We start from the raw sequence: 19,068 nt of genomic DNA on the forward strand, positions 1-19,068 counted from the left end.
AGGCCTCAACCATGTACTTAATCAAATATTTAATTTTTTTGGTAGATTAACTGAGCCATATCCCACACAAAACAGCAAGGCATAGGGACTCCAATAATATCACCAGAAAGAAGAGTCTGAATACACCCTTCCGGTATGTGAAAAACACGAAGACCCCGCGATAAGTCGAAAGACTTCCGAGCCAATCAATCCACGCAGCTATCCCCTTCTATGAAAGCGTGACAATGTGCACCTGCCAAGCCTGAAGAAGCAAATTCCCAAGTGAGAAAATCAAAGCAGAAAGAATCCATCTCAAAGCAGAAAATCAAAGCAAGTAGACTGCGAACTAAATCAGAATCCATCTCAAGAATGATATTCTTATAGCCAAGAGACCACGTAAGCTACAAACCTGACTTGACGTCCCAAAGTTCAGCTACCACAAATGTCACGATCCCCATATTCTGGCTAAAATCACTAAGACAACATCCATCGACATCTTTAATAAGACCTCAGCCCCAGCTGGACCAGAATTGCCCCAGAAGACTCCATTTGTATTTAGCTTAACCCAATCATTTGGTGATATTATTTAATATCACCAAAATACCAATAATAATAATAATATGGTACTAAATTATATAAACAGATATATCATATATAGATGAACCTAACATAACAGAGGAGGCCCATTGCTATTTGCTTAGGAGCCCTGGCCCAAATCCTTCCGTTATCGAACAAAACCCGAGGAAGAAAAGACAGAATCCCACGATTGGAGGTTGTTGAATTCCTCCCGACTCATTAAGCACTTCCAACATTCCTTGCGTTGGATAAGATGGATGCAATATTACGGAACATTTCGCTTCGGTTTACCGGACTCGAAATCCTGGACCTCAGCAATAATCTTATTCCCCAGATTGGTGTACGATATCGAATATTTTTCGACTGGGGCGCTTCTGTATCAGATAGATTCGGGCTTTTGAATTCCTCGTTGGGAGGTCCTCCAAAGCAAAGTCATTTTATTTTAATATATATCCTTGTTTTCAATCTGGACCTTATCAATTTTTCTTTTTTTTACGAGAAAAAGATTTTATTAGCATAAACATATATGTTTTTTTTGGATTAATTGCACCGGTGGTCCAAAAGGTTTCATGAATGCTCAGGTTGGTCCAAAATATTTTTTTGTAACTTATTGGTACATTTAGTTTCAAAATCGTTTCGATGTAGTACATTCCGTCAATTCATGATTGACGCCGTTAGCAAAATGCTGATATGATAAGAATATTATAATAAAAAATATTTTTTAAATTTTAATTAAAACTCCAAACTTTTTAAAATTTCAAAATGACCTAAATTTTTTGAAGTTTTTCAATTTTGCCCCAACCCTCTCTCTCCTCCACTATTCATCGTCTTTCTCCCCCATCCACTGTTCATCGTCCCCAAACCTGCCATCTCCTTCGACCCGGCCAGTTCCCATCCAACCGCCCCTATCCTTCTCGACTTTCTCTCTCTTCTGCAAGTTCACTCTCTCTTCATCTCTACTGATGGGCGAGCTTCAGTCTCATCATCTGCTCGGCTACATCAAAGCTGCTCGGGGAGCTCAAAAGGGACAACATGGAACCCTCAAAATCGTCCGAGTGGACGAGCTTGCAGCCGCTCCCGTTCTTGCAGAACCCCCTCGCGAAGTTGCCGTCCTTGGACCCGCCGACGTTGCCGTTGCTGTTCCCCTGGTAGAATGAGGAGCTGTTGGCGAAGGGAAGCGAGGGGTTGCCGAAGAGAGAGAAAGTCAAGAAGGAAGAGAGAGAGAAAGTGGGGTACATTCTAAAAAATTTTAAAAATTTGGGTCGTTTCGCAATTTTAAAAATTTTAGAGTAGAAATGACGTCAAACGCAGATGACGAAATGTACTACATTGAAACGGTTTTGAAACTTAATGTATCAACAAGTTACCAAAAAAACATTTTGGATCAACCTGAAATATTCATGAAATCTTTTGGACTACTGGTGTAATTAACCATTTTTTCTGTACGTTGCACCATGTAGGTGACTCAATTTGCGAAAATTCTACTATTTTCAAAGGAACTTTCACTATTCCTTTTGAATTTTAATGGACTTATCTATATTTGTGATAAATATCTATTTACACTTGATTTTCGCACATCTAATAAATTAGGGAGCTCAAGAAGCATGTGACGGACAAGATCGATGAGCAAGAGCAGGGCCCAAAACAAAGGAGGCTGGCCCTTGATTGAAATCCATGAAGCTATCCGACCTAAGAGCTGCGGCATTATTCGAATTGGACAACTGGGAGTGGGTTGGCGGCTTGTGGATGGAAATTGTGGGTTGTGTCGTATACGGAAGCTATGCACGTGGAACAAAGATCTTGTTATTTATAGGGACTTACATACATGAGATTTTATAGAGGAAATGGTATAATTGTTGAAGCTGCAAATTTTGCAAATATAGAAGCATGTCGGTGGAGAACATGGATGACCCCCATTCCTTTGTGAGGAGATTTCATGGCAGCAAAGGCATAATCATGGCATATTCTGATTAAAGCTCTCAAGATGTATATAGATGAATTTCTAAGGCATGACTCATGAACAGATGGCCATGAAATGCCCTTCCAATTGTGCTTGGTATCTTTCTCCTTGATTGCTTTTAATGAGGATAGTTAGGATGACAAATAAGTGGATTTTGCCCATAATTCTAGGATTTCCTTCATAATAATTTGTTACTTATTTGTTAGATATTTTCCAATCTCGTTATCTTAGGCTCCATCCTAGGTCGAGCCCTATATATATCGGATTGGAAGAATATTGTAAGGTCTTCATGACAAACAATGACAAACACAAGACAATGACTCTACGTCAATCTATCTATCTATCTTTATCTTTCATTACATGTCATCTACATTCTATCACTTCAATATCACGCATTCTAATACTATGTACCTTTAATTCTTGTCCAAAGCCGATCTGTCGGTATCATTTATCATTCTCGCACTCTTTACTCATCATGTAATAGTTTTCCGAAACACCCCGCCGATCCATCGGGTTTATCTTTTAGACGCTTCCAAACTAAGAATGGTTCTCATCGAATCAACGCTTTCGTCCTAGGGCTCATTCTTTTTGGCTACACCAGCCGAGACCACTACCTTCACGGACCTTCCGAGGCCGTGAGCCTACTATCCTAGTCAAGGCTTCCAAGCCAAAGCTCTCCCTTTTCAGCTGCCATCAGTCGAGACCCACTTTCACAGACCTTCTTGGGGCCATGATCAGTATCTTCTAGACTAACTTCTGAGTCGTCTCGACACCACATAGACTGACTTCTAGGCCTTTTTATACAAGAATTGGCCCGCACGTTTGAGAGAATCTAAACGACTTAACCATCGAAGAAATCATCTGCAACATTTCTATCATCTTCCAATCGACATCATCGCATCGAAAATTCGGTCGCCATTTAGTCCTAAAGACTTCAAGGACCGTGGTGTAACACATTAGTTCTATGAGAATGATTGGTGGTTTCGCCCTCACTCACATCTTGAGACAGTGCCTTGGCACGCCTGGTAGCCTAACCACCACATGTTAACCTGATAGTGAATTGCGAATTCTAGGCGAAACAATATCTACTAGACTATACGAACCGCATGTTGCCTTGGATTTTTATTTTTTAAAAAGTTTATGATATATTTCGATTCACAAAAAAAAATATAATAAATTAATTGATTTCAAATTATTGTTGATATATGATGAAAAATGTACTATTAATTTACTAATGAACGTGTCTAATAACATAGATTGAAAACATTTTAAAGATATGATTTCTTTGTTGCTTCATTTGATTTTCTATTGAAGGGCTTTACACGTAATCCACTAAATTTATTGAAATCCAACACTTATTTAAGAATAAGCATATAATTTTATTGAGCTATAGACGAACAAAGTTATTAAGTCTCGATAAAATAATGCATTACCAAGTAATTATATTTGATTAGATTTGTTCCATATATTGAAGTCATGTATCCAAAGAAATACATCAAAATTTTGTTACGAAAAAAATTTGATTTGAGTGTACTAATGTACAAATGCTCAAAGGGCAAGTCCTTCAATTATTTAGAATAAATTAGGTATATTGCAGAATATGTCTTTTATTATGTAAATTTTAATAGCCACATTCTAGATTTTGGCATGTGTAATTTTCGTTGCTGCACCAGGAATCATCCTATACAGTTATACTTTTACACATCAATAAGTTGAAAATTATACATGATATCAGACGATTGAAAATCAAGTAACAGCTTTTCTTATAACACATTCATTTTTTTAAAAAAAAAAACAGCTTTTTTTATAACACGGGTCTTTGCCTGCAACATACGCAGGATGCGGTATGAGGAAATTACTTGACATTTGTCTTTCTAATCAACTAATAGTTATTACAAAAAAGTTGTGACAAAATTCAACAAAAAGTAACCTTAATTTCTTCAAACGAGAGAAATAGGTTAGACTTCGGAGAAATAGTTTAATTTGGGGAGAGAGAGGAGCGACCGTGGTTGTTGGTAGGTCTTCCTGAACTTAACATTTCCATTATCTTATTTTATCTAAAAAAATTCAATTATTATCTGAATTTATTATTGAGAAATTTTTTATTTTTCATTCATATTTAACAAATCAGAAATGTTTTTTCCTGTGAATTGTTTTCTCCGACAGCCTCCGAACACCTCACATGTAATGATTACCCATGACTTTCTGATTATTTACAATCAGTGTCATTATGTCTGCTTTCGGCGGACTTGTCGGCACATTAATCGGAGGAAATAACAGCCCTCTTAACAAATTGAGTCGCTTGAAGAATTTATGCAGGGCTCGACATATTTCGAGTTCAAACATCTAAAATTTAAAATAAAATAAAATAAAAAAATTTAAGATGATTATTATTTTTACTTATTTTAGATTTTATAAAATTATTTGTCAAGTTATTTTTCTAAAATAGTTGTTAAATTTGTTGGTAACTTCTTATATGAGAAAAAATGAAAAAAAGTCAAAGATTAAAGAGAAAGGATTGCAATAGCAAATTAATAAGACAACAGCAAAAAAGAGGATGGGAAAAGCAGAACCACCACCGAAAGCACCCACATTAACGGAGGAGACTCAGAGAAGAGACGGGCCCGGCCGACGACTCCTTCCCTATGATCGCCGCCGTCTCCGTCTCCGTCTCCGATCTCCTCCTCTTCCACCGCCGCAGGGCCCCTACTCTTCCGCCGAAGCCTGACCCACGCATGCTCCGATTCTCCCTTTCATGCGCCGCCTGAATGCCCGCAAACCCGCGAAATCGCCGCCGAAGATGGATCCGATCAAGCTCCACCTCCGCCCCACGGCCCGATCCTCTAACCTCTTCTCGCGGAGCCCCGGAAAGCAACAGCCCAGACCCAATCTCTGCATCCTCTCCTCGATTCTCATTTCCCTGTCCTTCCTCCTCTGCTACCTCTTCCTCTTCCCCAAGAATTCCGGTCCTCCCGGGGGCAAAAGGTACGCCATTGTGATCGACGGTGGCAGCACCGGCACCCGGATCCACGTGTTCGGGTACTCCCGTGATGCCGGCAAGGCCCCGGCTTTCGACTTTGGTGAGGGCGGGCTGGCCTCTATGCGGGTCAATCCGGGCCTTTCGGCCTATGCTGAGGATCCGGAGTCGGCAGGCAGATCGCTTCGCGAGCTGATCGAGTTCGGGAAGCAGAGGGTGCCAAGAGAGCAGTGGGCCAATACAGAGATTCGGCTGATGGCCACCGCGGGAATGAGGCTTCTCGAGCTGCCGGTCCAGTACCGGATACTCGAGTCGTGCAGGGGAGCTCTCAGGGAGTCGGGGTTCAAGTTCCGGGATGAGTGGGCTTCAGTTATTAAAGGTTGGTAGATCTGTCGTTGTTGCTGCAATGATTGTTGGTGGTTTTTATGAGTTAACGGGCGAAATGCTTGAGCTTTTCTGCTTCTGCGGGTGCTCAGCTCAAAGGCTTTGAATTTGAACTTATATTTGCTAATCAAATAGATTGGGATGTTTCACCTGAATTGAATATCCATGGCCGAACTCATTCCTTTTCCTGACATGGGTACTTCACTCCTGAGGAGAGTGCCAGTTTTTGTTTTAGCGTTAGATTTTGGATGTTAATGGGGTGTTCATATCAGGATCTGATGAAGGAGTGTACGCTTGGGTGGTGGCAAACTATGCGCTCGGTTCTCTTGGAGGTGATCCTCTGCAGACCACTGGCATTGTTGAACTCGGTGGAGCTTCTGCTCAGGTACATTGGCTCTTGCTTTCGTGTGCGGAAGAATTCAATTTTTATGTTCAGGTCTTGAGTCTCTATGAGAAATTGCAAGGACTGTTTGTTCGGAAGCAAACAGTAGCATTAAGTAGGACGGAGGATTCTGTTGCTCCTTGGAAATTCGGAATCGCTCTATTGTCATTTCTTCATTTTTTAAATCTCAGTGTCATTGCTATCCATCAGGGCTCTGTCTTTTTCATTTTTTTTTCCAATTACACGCAGCAATTCATGTGAATGACATTATTGCACACATTGAATCCATTGAGTGTTTTTCTCATACTACTACTATGAAATTAGCATATGAATTTATGTGACGTACAGGGGAGTTCCATTTAGCAACCGAGTTTCTTCTTACAGGTGACCTTTTCTTCTAGTGAGCCACTGCCTCCCAAGTTTTCCCGCGTTGTTAAATTTGGGAATATTACGTACAATCTCTACAGCCACAGTTTTCTTCATTTTGGCCAGGTATTATGCAGATGTGTTCTGACCAGTATTTTTTTTTTTTTAGCTTTGACTGCATTAGTTATTAGTGAATTTCTATTCACTAGTTAATGTGTTACAAAGATGATTGAGAAGCATGTTACTCTTTTGACTTTTGCAGAATGTTGCATTTGAAACATTAAGGGAGCTGATAGCTTCTGGAGATTATAATGCGGGTAATAGTGCTTTTGCCTTCCCTTTTATCTTACATTTCCTCAGCGGCATCTTAAATCACCCTTGAGACCATGTAAATTGGTTGCATAGTTAATTTAACTACCTATGTATCTGCTGATGTCCATACTTGTCATTGAGTGTATGCTTTTCATGTTCGGTTTGTCCATGAAAGGAGTGTGTTGTATTTTGCCATGATCTGTGTCATTTGATTGGCAAACATTTCCCTTCCCCTTGAATTCTCACACTACATCATTCTAATGCAGCTACTGATTCTCTCCAAAAGGGAATATATATCGATCCTTGTATACCTAAAGGATACTCATCTACGGGGCCGTGGAGGTTCTCACCAGGACCACTGGATAATAAAAATAGACACATTTTCAGCGTTCAGTCTCAGGGTAATTTCTCCGAGTGCAGGTCTGCTGCGTTACATCTGTTGCAGAAAGGAAAAGGTCCCAAATTCTCTTCCTACTTCTGGTCTTGATTTAATGCAAGTTCTGTATTTATTCGTGTCTTAGAATTCTCTCTCCTTCTGATATGCAGATAAATGCACCCATCAGCACTGCTATATAGGATCAGTTTTCACACCTAAGCTTCAGGGGAAATTCTTGGCCACCGAAAACTTTTTCCACACATCTAAGGTAGGAATTCTGTTGGTTAATATACACAGTGGTTTTCGGCCCGGGGTAGTTACAAATCATCAGTTTTTGTATTTCTTGCTCCTGCAGTTCTTTGGCTTGGCACAAAAAGCACTTCTTTCTGATCTGATGTCTGCTGGGCAACGTTTTTGTGGAGAGGATTGGTCGGTCTTAAAGAAGAGACATTCTTCACTTCGTGAGGAGGATCTGCTTCATTATTGCTTTTCGTCGGCCTATATTGTTGCCCTACTTCATGACAGTCTAGGAATCACCTTGAACGATGAAAGGTAACCATTTCTTTCACATATTGACATTTTACTCCTTTAAGTTTCTCATTTGACCACATTGCAGTTTGCATGCACCAATTTGCACAATGTGATCTCAAGTTTTGATCCACTTTGCAATATTAAGATTGGTTTTCCTGCATAGTACTGCTAACACCATCCATAGTTTTGAATTAAAACAGACTGACAGCTTGTTAGTTACTATAACAAATTGCCTGTTACTCCCATAGAGTCCTTTTCCTCCCTCTGAAATCATTTTTATATCTGTCAGATTTTGAGTGATTGCACAAAATGGAACCAAAATAATTCCGTGGTACAAATTTTGGCCATCAAATCTCAAGTTGGTCGAAACCTGATGGTTCTAGCTACAACATATAATTTACACTCCTGTGTAGCTTCAATGGCACGTTTAACCTCGTTACTGCTGATTCTTTGGTAAATCTAATGTGTGTTTATCGTTCCTATTACCAGGATCTGGTTTACTAACCAGGTGGGAAGTGTTACGCTGGATTGGGCATTAGGAGCATTTATATTACAGAGCACTGAATCTGCAGATTCCGAGGTTCCTCATTGGTTCTCCATGATTATTGGTGATGATTCGCATAGGTTACTCTTAATAGGTGGGATTTTAGTCATAATTACGCTCATTGGGTGGTTCATATCAAAGTGGAGGAAGCCTCAGCTGAAGACCATTTACGATTTAGAGAAGGGACGCTACATTATTACCCGTGTGAATAGATACTGATTTTCCCCCTGGAGACAAACGAATTGCTGTTCTGTTCTCCTATGCGTGCAACTGGGAGGGAGAGAATAGCTGTCTGACTCGAAACAGAATCCTCTGCTGTCACGCAAAATTTCCTCGATTCCACATGGCCTGTTTCACTCTTGAGGTTAAGTTGTGGAGAAAAGCCTCTGGACTGTGCATACTGGGACTTCAGACGGTTCGAAGAGTGGCATCTTGCATGGAGGTTGGCTAAGATTCCTATTCTTGACTTGATTCCCCATTATTTGTACATAAGGGGTCATCGGCGCTCCTGCATAGTTAGACGAGTTCTTGCATTACAGAGTTGCATTTAGATATTGGAACCGGGGTTACCGCTTCTTAGGAAGGAGGCTTTCTGGGGGATACTTCGATCCAAGGACATAATTATGAAACCACTGTATTGAATGACACTGCTCAATCGATTAATGAAGATTCTGAATTACTTGGCTTGTGAGAAAAGAAGTCCAAATGACTTCTTTGCCGGGCAATCTTAATGAGTTCCGTGTGCTGGAATGGGGTTATTCGGATTGATTCAAGTTTCGATCAGGAGATTATCGCTCTTAGGTTGGGGCAAGAACACATACAACCTTGGTAACTATCCTTATATGATCATCGTTTTCATGCAACTTCACCAACTGCAACGTTCGCCGGACTCTCCAGCTTGAGCTACCAAGAACGCGGCTAATAACAAGTTAATCAAATTTCATGGACCCACATGGGTCCTTCTAGAGAAGATCAACATGAAAGGAGGTCCAATTTCCATAATCGGATAGTCAAATATTATCAAAATCATCCCTTTTAATTTTTCTGCTGGTTGCAAGGCATTATCTTTGATGATTTCGTTTCAACTATGTAATGTTTACCCAAAAGAACTTTAAAATTGCGGGCTTTGTCTCATACAAAGTGGTCATCCACAATTGTTGCTCTTCCTTTAATTGTGCTGATGGAGTAATCATCAGGCCAGCTAATAACATCCATTCCACATTCCTACACAATTTAATAATATCTTTTATACCATCCACTATCTGTGAAAGTTGATTTTGCACAGGCAATTGCTATGATGACTATTAGAGTCTCATCCAATACGTATATTTGTAGCTAGAAATTTTAAAAATCACCTTAAAGGCAACATTTATTTCCTAAAGAAATTAGGACTTACTAGGAAATAATCTATCATAGTATGTGCACATCCACAAAGACAATCTTTCATGTTGTACATTTTCTATTTGCTTGCGGCATCCTGGCAAGTTGTTTCTCCCTAAACTTCGTGTTCTCCATGGATTTTTTAATCAAAAAGTCGACTAATCGAACTCGCCTCATGAAAAATTTGATACTTATGATTTTTAAATTGTATTTGATGACGCGAACCTTATTTAGATAAAATAAATTCTGGAGTAATAAGGTTAATTGTTCTCGTTCTATGAGGATTTTTCATAGTCCCAATGCCCATAAATTTTTGCATAGTTATTATATTGAACCTGAGATTTTGACCACATTCATCTTTTATTTAGTAATTCCATGATCTTCAAAGATTTTCAGTTGCTCATTAGTGAAATTCTCATTGTATTATCATATTTGAATATTATTAATAAAAAAAATCCACGCCGTAAGAGTTTGACCACACCCAGCTCAAACTAGATTAATTATGGCCAATAGGCTTTCGAATATCAGAGTATATACCAAAAAAAAAATTCCAATAAGAATTTAACGGGTTTTAGCTAGAGTTAAATAGAACACTTCATGAATTTTTCCCCTGAAAAATCTACTTCCACATAAGATAATGTACGTTTATAAAATGCAAGTTCTCTCTCAATAGTTTTGGTTTAATTCAAAGAACTTTCGATGCGTATTATCTTCAACCAGTTGTTAGGAATTCTTTCAAATGTTTCCGATAATATTACCACATCACGTGGTGTAAGAAAAAATCAATAAGTATGCAATAAATTGGTAAATGAGGTGTTAATCACATGGGCAATTGTCTTAATTATTAAAAACAGTAAAAATCTTAATGTCCGTTTACTTTTAGAAAAGTCCTTTTTCATTTTTCTTTTCTATTTTTCTTCTTCTTTTCTAAATTTATTTCTCTAAAGAAAATTGTGAAATCATGTTTACAAACTCAAAATTTAGAATTTTCAACCTTATATTCAATATCTAATAACCATTGGAAACTTTTCAATTAAAGGTTAAAGACATAATTAAAAAGAAAAAAAATTGATAAAGAACCTTCTAATTAAAGAGAAGAAAATTGAAAAACTATTAAAAATAAGGGAAATAGCCTGAAAAATCAATTACTTTCATGAAATTCCTCGATCTACTAATTTTTAAAATTTTGACCTGAAAAATTACAACGTTTACCTCAATTTTCCTAATCTACCAATCAATTACTTGCGCCATTAAAATTGTTGATATGGCCGTTAACGGCTCAGCTGTAGTAGAGAGTTGCCTATGTGGATAACATGCCATAAACTTTTTAATATAAAAAATCACATTGTTTGCTTTTTTTCCTCATCTACCAAAATATCAATAAATTTTCCATCATCACCAAAATATCAATAACTCTAAAAAATCACATAGTCCGCTTATGTTCCTTCATCTAAGCTTCTTTCAAAAATCACATCTACCAAAATATGATTTCTTTGATTGATTATAAGTTTGAATTAGGGAATTATATATATGTGTGTTGATTTGAATGTTAAAAGAACAGAAAAAAAAGTGTTAGAACAGTTACAAGTTTGCCAATTGCAAATTAAAAGAACATATATATCTGTTATCACGTTAAGTAATATAGGAAATTAGACATGTTATACTACAAAGACAATAACCATGCCAAAATAACCATTCCAATAGAATTTGTGCACACCAGCATCTATAAAATTTTAACATGGTTCACCTTGTGCACACCGGCGGTTATATTCTCCGACTTTTTAACTTTTCAGATAAATGAATTTAGTTTTATTTTTAAATTTGGAGCGATTGTTATTTTCTCGCTTGTACGTAATTTAACTTTAAGTATATCCACAGTTAGATTTTTTGAGGTGAGTTCTTCAACTATCTTTTTATCGCACATAAATTTTTAGGATTTTTCAATTTTATTTTTTTAGTTTAGGTGTTAAATTTATATAATGCAGATATGATGAATTTTTGTCACCAGCATTTTCATCATATCTGCATTGTCAAAATTTAATAACAATCGATCTTAGAAATCTATATCTATATGAACAATGCCAAAATAACCATGCCATGTTAAAGTAATCGATCTCGTATCCAACAAGTTCAACCATGCAAATTTATCATGCTAAAATTGTATAGATGTTGGTGTGCATAAGTTCTGTTGGAATAATTATTTTGGCATACAGTATAATATGTCTAAATTCCTATATTACTTAAAGTGATAACATATATGTATATTCTTTTGATTTGTAAAAGACAAATTTGTAACTGTTTTAACATTTCTTTTCTGTTAAAAATTCTTTTAACATTCAAATCAACATATATATATATATATATATATATATATTAGGGACATATATTGGTCCCTAATTCAAACTTATAATTATTCAAAGAAGTCATATTTTGGTAGATATGATTTTTGAAAGAAGTTATATTTTGGTAGATGATGGAACGTAAGCAAACTATGTGATTTTTCAAAGTTATTGATGTTCTGGTAGATGAGAGAAAAGTTATTGATAGTTTGGTAGATGAGGGAAAAAAGCAAATTATGTGATTTTTAATGTTAAAAAGTTTGTGGCATACCATCCACATAGGTAACCGTCTGCCATATTAACACCGTTAATGGCCACATCAGCAGTTTTGACAATCCAATTAACGGATTGGTAAATCAGAAAAACGGAGCTAAATATTGTAATTTTTCATGCCAAAATTTTAAAAAAGGTAGATTGAGGAATTTCATGAAAGTAATTGATTTTTCAAACTATTTTCCCTTAAAATACATCTCTAAATTGCTTTGAATTTGGGGGATTAGAAAATTCTATTTTTCAAACAAATTTCTTCATTTTAAGTAGGTAAACACATATTTTACGGTTTTTCATTTTTTATGAATATTTTCCAAAAGGTTGGAAAATTTTCTCAAATTAAATAGAGCCTTATTATTTCTTTCTCACCACATGATTGTAAAACTATTTTAAGAATCTCTCGTTTTCTATGTAGGATCAATTCACCACACCAGGCAAACTCATAAGCTAAATTTTCTTGTTTGAACCGAATGGCAGCTAAAGCACTAGGACAATCGAGTTTATGAACCACGATTCTCGAACCCACCAATCTTGGTAAACGATAAACGGCATATAGAGTGTTCGAATATCTCGTTGAGCAACTTAATTAGGTGGGGATCAACATATGGTCATAATAACCTGCAAATCACTAATTACTTTGAACAAAATTAATGAGAGAGTAGTCACGATATGTTGTGTAATTGGTAACTTTATATGAATTTACTGTAATCCAAGATTTCAAGACTCACTAAAATCATTTCGTGGTCAGTGTACGAGTCGACATACGAATGAAAATTAATTTCAAATAGTGTAGCGCAACGGTACAAGCCCTCACCCAGTAACCAAGAGGTTCGGAGTTTGATACTCATGTGAAATTACTCATGTCCATTTATTAGATATTTAATATTTCTATTTCATCATATTAGGTTTATGGATCTCTGTTATAACAAAAAAAAATTATTTTAGAAAACGCGCACTCAGTGGTCTCACCAGAAAAGGAAAAAAAAAAGGGAGAGAAAAAAAAAAGGAACGAGAGAGAGAGACAGAGAGTCAAAAGAGAGGGATGTCTTCTCATCCAATTTTCTACAACTTGCCACCGTCCTCTTGAGCTGAGTCCACAGCTGCAGATAGAGTTTGAGGGCCACCACTAGGTAGAATTTATCAATTATGCTTCAATGTCATATCAATTTATATGTAAATCTCAGTGAAGAGATGCCTATGGACTTAGGTTAGAGCGTGATTAAGGAACAGTCCCAGTTATAATCACAAAACGACAAAAACAGAAAAGTTCCATCACATGACATCTCTTAGGTTATGCTCTTTTGCTTTCTCTAAGCATATTAGATATGGATCCCATGATCCCTTCCTACTCTAACTTTGGGCATTATCAATAAGTTATTTTCCTAGTGAATTATCGAGCTTCGACGTACACTCACATAATCAGTTGGAATTTTTCGCTCATCATATTATTAAGTTGTAATTCCATACTACATTTGCTGATATTTGCCGATTTTTGGATGTAATGAAGACATATTCTCGCACGCTCTTATAATCATAGTGAGTGCAGGCCAAATAGTTTCTCCACTGGCAGACATAAAAGGAGACCCTAAGGCCCCTAACATGTCTCTATGTGTGGGGTTCATTGGAAGATAGGGAGAAACGATAAGCATGCTTCGGATTCGCGAAACAAAATCAAAGTTGCATAAGATTTTCTTTTGGACCGGTTGTGTCGTTAGTTGTACGGGGTTAGCACTCATGCCTAATTGCTTCCCTTGTAGGGGTAGACCGCATTAATGATATTCTTGGAACTGTATGTAGCATATAATTAATTATTATTTCTACTCAATAATTAATTAATATATGATTGTTCAGGATCGAAGTTTGGAAGATTGGACACTGATTAGGGAGTTATTAAATTTACATTTACTTTTTGTCTAGAGACATAACATATCACGTATGCTAGGAATATCATGGGCTTATGTATATACAAGTACGACGATCAACAACTAATTCATATCTATTGATTTTTTTTCGGTGTGAATGTTGGTATCCGGAAACTTAATTGGGCCCCGACTAATTCCCTCAACAATGATTTTCATATCTATTGATTTTGATATATTGTCGGGTTAATCTTTAAGATTCTTTTGAAAATAGCCGCTTTAATCACTTGGCATGTATATATATGTGAGTGTGTGTGTAAAGAGGTTGGGAAAATTATTAGCAAATGTGTTAACATTTGAAATTAGTCTCTAAGCCTCAACAATGGACTCGCCCCATAACAAAGCCGAAATTAAGTGCCCAGCCACAACCGATCACTCCTCAATATTACACCTCGGCCTTCATCAAGCCGTCCCTGAGCCGCCACAGCCTGCAGCCATGTCCGGCTACCGAGAATGCCGGAAGAACCACGCTGCCCGGCTCGGGAGGCTGGCCCTGGACGGTTGCAGGGAGTTCATGCCGTCCACCAGTACTTCCGCTGGCATGACCAATGTCCCCGGCTTCCTCATATGTGCAGCTTGCGGGTGCCACCGCAACTTCCACCGCCGCGACTACTGGGCCAGCCCGGGCCTGGCCCAGGGCCCATCATCACCGAGGCCGTTATCGCCTGTCCCGACTTCCTACTACGCGCCAGCACCATGGATGCTGCAGGCCCCCGGCAGCAGCAGGGTCCCGGAGCCAGTGACAATGATATCATCACCCGATGGTGATGAGGAGGATGATCGGCGGTCATCCAGGATGGAAGAGAGGAAGAAGCGAGGGAGGACTAAGTTCAGCAAGGAGCAGAAGGAGAAGATGGAGGCTTTTGCGGAGAAGGCGGGGTGGAAGATGAAGAGTAGCTGTGAGGATGATGATGGTGATGAGAACAATAAGGCGGTGGAGGAGTTCTGCAGAGAGGTGGGAGTTAGCAGAGGCGTGCTCAAGATTTGGATGAACAACCACAAACGAAGAAAAGCATCTTCTTGATGATGATCAAGATCATGATCATGATCAAATATACACATGAGAAATTCATTAACTTGCATGACAAATTGAATTTCTATCTTGTAGCTAGATTGGTTCGGAGAATATTATTAGATCAATTTTAACTTAACATATCGCATTGAACTTTTCTATGTTTTCTTGCATGCTTTGCCAAAAACGTGACCAAAGTACCAATATTGTCGAAGGATCTCATCCCTACTCGATGTCGCGGTACTATACTTTTTATAATATTGTGTCAATTTTCTCTGTGAGTTACCATAGGCTATGAATTAATGGAGTTGGGTAGTAGTACTTCTTCTTCTTCTTCTTTTCTTTTACTTTTTTGGCCCCCCTTGATAGGTGCTTGCAATCCCAAACCCAATGAAACTCTGCTAATCCGGCAGGTTTGAGCTAGGTCTATCTATTAAGCGGTAAAACTTTCACAGTCATAAATTTTGTCCGTTCATATGACTCGAACTCACCCACATTTGGTGGGTAATATATAGATGGTACAGTTTAATCAAGAAAGTTCATAATATGTGTTTAGTCTAGCTATCACAACAACTGGATCATTGAACGAATTCAATTACGATTGTTACATTTTCCACAGCTGGAAAATTTGATTTGATATTTGGGTTACAGAAAAAAATAAAGACATTTCATCATGTCCTAAACTAAAATGAACAAATCCTACAAAATACAACTCATGTAACGAACTAACTTGTTACTTGTAATCTTGAACTTTTCGAAACCTCGCCGGTTCCTAGAAAAACGACGGTCAAAGTCAAATCCACGTATGCCACATGAGAGAATTAATTAGGTGTAGCACTTGGTCGTGTTCGTGGAAAATAACGTTGACAATTCACCCATGTCCCACCCCACCAAGTTTGACCTCCACGCATCCTCACCGTTCAGATTGGTCACACCGTACGACAATCCAACGGACCGGTCCCACTGCTCCTCTTCCTGTGGGCCCTTCATCAAGCCACTCTGCAGGTCACTCTGTACATGATACAATTCCTCATTGTTGAACTGGCCATGATGGTGCTGAGATCCACCGTACACATCTAAACCCTCGCACACCCTGCCGATGTCTCCGAAGTCAGAACACGACATGTTGAAGAGGATGGAAGAGAAGTCTACTAAAGAGGACTTGTTCGTCGATGACATTTCCGATAATGTTTGAAGTGGTGAAATCAAGAAATTGTCTAGTCCGTTATTGATCAGACCAGGCGTTAATGTTGAGCTAAGGGTATTGTACGATGTGGCAAATTCTAGGCTAGAACACATGTCGGTGGGCGGTGACGATTCGACTTGCCTAATGTTTGTCAGGATGAATGGGACATTGTTTTGATGTTGGGAAGGGACTACTTGAGGAGTCAGAGGAGTTTTTGGTGGGTTTAATGATTCTGAGGAAATGTTGGTCTCGGTTGACACTGGAGATAGGTTAGATTGCTGATGATGATGATGCTGGGAGAAATTAGCCCTTTGATGAGCTGTGGAGTTTGTTTTCTTGAATATCCTGCATATCGCCCACGAGTCCTGTGAAAAATAATATATACACAATCAATTTATCGAAAACCGATTAAATCATATAGGTTCATGTTAAGCTTTTTCGACATTTTAAACCATAGTGGAAAATAAATCAAATGGTTCCTTAGAACGGATTCCATATTATTTGTCTTATACTTACATGGGCTGGAATAGTTTTGTCTGCGAATGTATTCTGTGAAGTGGGGTCGACCAGAGAAGGAAGGCGGAACTCGTGCATCATCCACTCGGTCTTGACACCCTTTGCGGCTCTACCTCTGTAGAAGACGAGAGATTTCTTCAAGCCTATGCACTTGGTCCCCTCAGACGAATAGATGGGCCGGTCCGTTCCGGTGGCTTTCCAGAAACCGGCTCCAGTCACCCGATTAGGTCTCGCGCTGTTCCTGTATTTCCGGTCCCTAGGGCAGTAGAAGTACCACTCTTTCTCCCCAGTGCTCGCCAACTCTACATGTAAAGGATTAGAAAACAGATTATTACAAGTTATTTAAGCTTTGGAATCTATAGTTGATATATTAATAAGAACTGGTTGCTGCAATAGTCGCTGCTTGGAGATATAACAGAAGTAGCATTTCCATTGTCCAAATATTGCTCGTAATCGCAGATCGATTCATCACAAATGTGTAAAGAAAGTGTGAAATCAAATCCTATACAGTTTCCATGCTTGGGAACTTCAGTATTCACGAAAACTTCAAAATAACCTCAAAAGCACGGAAAAGAAGGAGAAAATTCTCTAAAACGGATCTTTCGACTGACGGATTCTTTTGAAGTGACAGTAGGTGCTAGTCGACCATGTAAAAGACCTTGTAATTAATAGCAAAATATGATTTTGGTTTGTATAGTGAATTTGATGGCGAAGCTTATAATAATCATCATCCCATGGGGTTTTTTCTGGCTTCACGCTGAAAACCGAGCGGAAAAGCACCTCTAGTGAGTGGACTTGGAAAATGAGCTTGAGCTTGTTTTAGAAAGCCTTCATATGGCAAGAAACAACTAAGAAATGGTCATATAATTGTGAAAAAGGGTCTCCGAACTTACCGATTTCTGCGGCATCTACAAAAGCAGTTGACATTAAAGAAGAAGAAAAGAAAAGTTTTTCATTGAGGTTTTTAAACAACTAAATGATCTATTACTATTATAAGAATGCCATGCACACACACATGTACAAGGTTGGTGATATGCTTCATAGTCTTACTTGGGAGGTCCCATGGATCATATTTGTAAATATCAAGCTGCTTGATAAGCTCGATGGAAAGCGGCCGCTGTTGGATCTTCCTCTTCAGGTAAAACCCTACAAGTTCCTCATCCGTAGGATGAAACCTAAACCCCGGAAGCATCACTTCCTCCATTTTCTCACCCTCAGTTGCCCTCTCACCCATCATATTTAAACCTATATTTTCTTCTCAAAAGCTCCTTGATGTATATGGAAAGAGATGGAAAGGAAAACGTCGTCCTATTAATCTTTGTTGAAATGAATCAACAAGGTTAGACGGTTCAAGTACACCTGCAAGGAAACCCTAAAGACAAGTGCTCATTAAAGAGAAGAAGTTAATGTTTCGTACAAACCCTAATGGGGAGAAGAAAGAGAAAGGAAATGGTAATTACAAGTGAAGAGAGTTCAGTAAATTTGAAGGGATTATATGCTTCCTGAGAAGGGGTCTGCCTCCGAAGGATCAGCCGACTTTTGTGGTGGACTTTAAAGAAGAGGCTCGTGTTTTGCGAGCAAACAAACAAACAAACAAATAATTATGAAATAAAAAGATTGTGATGCAATTGATTGCATTCGTGTGTATAAATTTCATTAGTAATTTAAAATTCACTAGAAGTATCTTGTAGTCAAAATCAAATCAATCAACGCACGAGCATAAGTCTTATTCTCATCAATCAGTAGGCTGTGCACATCTCGTAATTTCATAAAAAAAATACCAAACAAAATTGGAATCCAAGTCAATATATAAAACTGAAGAGAGAGAGATCAACTTGGTGGATTTATCTGTGGGGACTCTTACTTGTAACTTCTTCCCTAGTGAACCCTTTTAGTTAGTGTTTTAGGGCTTTGTTTAGTCCAAAAATCCAAAGTGAGGAATCTCAAAGACCCTATAGCTACCAAATCAACAGTTTTTGGGGATTAGGGCATTTCTTTATTGCACCCATTTTCTCATATACATCTCATGGACAGTCTTCTTCCCATCAATCCAAACACT

The 19,068-nt window shown here is 38.3% G+C and overlaps 3 protein-coding genes across 3 annotated transcripts; 2 read left to right on the forward strand and 1 right to left on the reverse strand.

The window, feature by feature from the left end:
* The first annotated feature begins 5,056 nt into the window (after positions 1-5,056).
* LOC116211657 (probable apyrase 6) lies at positions 5,057-9,112 on the forward strand. The gene is made up of 8 exons (XM_031546123.1): positions 5,057-5,871; positions 6,149-6,261; positions 6,643-6,750; positions 6,887-6,941; positions 7,203-7,391; positions 7,483-7,580; positions 7,668-7,864; positions 8,333-9,112. The coding sequence occupies exons 1-8, from the start codon at positions 5,271-5,273 to the stop codon at positions 8,604-8,606; spliced, it is 1,635 nt and encodes a 544-aa protein (XP_031401983.1). The 5' UTR covers positions 5,057-5,270; the 3' UTR covers positions 8,607-9,112.
* Positions 9,113-14,598: 5,486 nt separating this feature from the next.
* LOC116211663 (zinc-finger homeodomain protein 11-like) lies at positions 14,599-15,509 on the forward strand. Its single transcript, XM_031546130.1, has one exon. The coding sequence runs from the start codon at positions 14,618-14,620 to the stop codon at positions 15,317-15,319; it is 702 nt and encodes a 233-aa protein (XP_031401990.1). The 5' UTR covers positions 14,599-14,617; the 3' UTR covers positions 15,320-15,509.
* Positions 15,510-15,886: 377 nt separating this feature from the next.
* Positions 15,887-18,448, reverse strand: LOC116211660 (putative NAC domain-containing protein 94). The gene is made up of 3 exons (XM_031546127.1): positions 18,060-18,448; positions 17,010-17,311; positions 15,887-16,858 (listed from the first exon to the last, which is right to left on the reverse strand). Exons 1-3 carry the CDS (start codon positions 18,244-18,246, stop codon positions 16,133-16,135), a joined length of 1,215 nt encoding a protein of 404 aa, XP_031401987.1. The 5' UTR covers positions 18,247-18,448; the 3' UTR covers positions 15,887-16,132.
* Between the last annotated feature and the right edge of the window lie 620 nt (positions 18,449-19,068).

The sequence above is a fragment of the Punica granatum genome, chromosome 6 (genome assembly GCF_007655135.1).
Source record: "Punica granatum isolate Tunisia-2019 chromosome 6, ASM765513v2, whole genome shotgun sequence".
NCBI lineage: Eukaryota > Viridiplantae > Streptophyta > Magnoliopsida > Myrtales > Lythraceae > Punica > Punica granatum.

Coding starts and splice junctions, on each gene's coding strand:
- LOC116211657 (XM_031546123.1), top strand. CDS start 5,271: ATGCGCCGCCTGAATGCCCGCAAACCCGCGAAATCGCCGCCGAAGATG. Junction 6,262..6,642: donor TCGGTGGAGCTTCTGCTCAG/GTACATTGGCTC, acceptor TTCTTCTTACAG/GTGACCTTTTCTTCTAGTGA. Junction 7,865..8,332: donor ATCACCTTGAACGATGAAAG/GTAACCATTTCT, acceptor TCCTATTACCAG/GATCTGGTTTACTAACCAGG.
- LOC116211663 (XM_031546130.1), top strand. CDS start 14,618: ATGGACTCGCCCCATAACAAAGCCGAAATTAAGTGCCCAGCCACAACC.
- LOC116211660 (XM_031546127.1), bottom strand. CDS start 18,246: ATGATGGGTGAGAGGGCAACTGAGGGTGAGAAAATGGAGGAAGTGATG. Junction 17,312..18,059: donor TGATCCATGGGACCTCCCAA/GTAAGACTATGA, acceptor CTTTACATGTAG/AGTTGGCGAGCACTGGGGAG. Junction 16,859..17,009: donor ACAAAACTATTCCAGCCCAT/GTAAGTATAAGA, acceptor TATTTTTCACAG/GACTCGTGGGCGATATGCAG.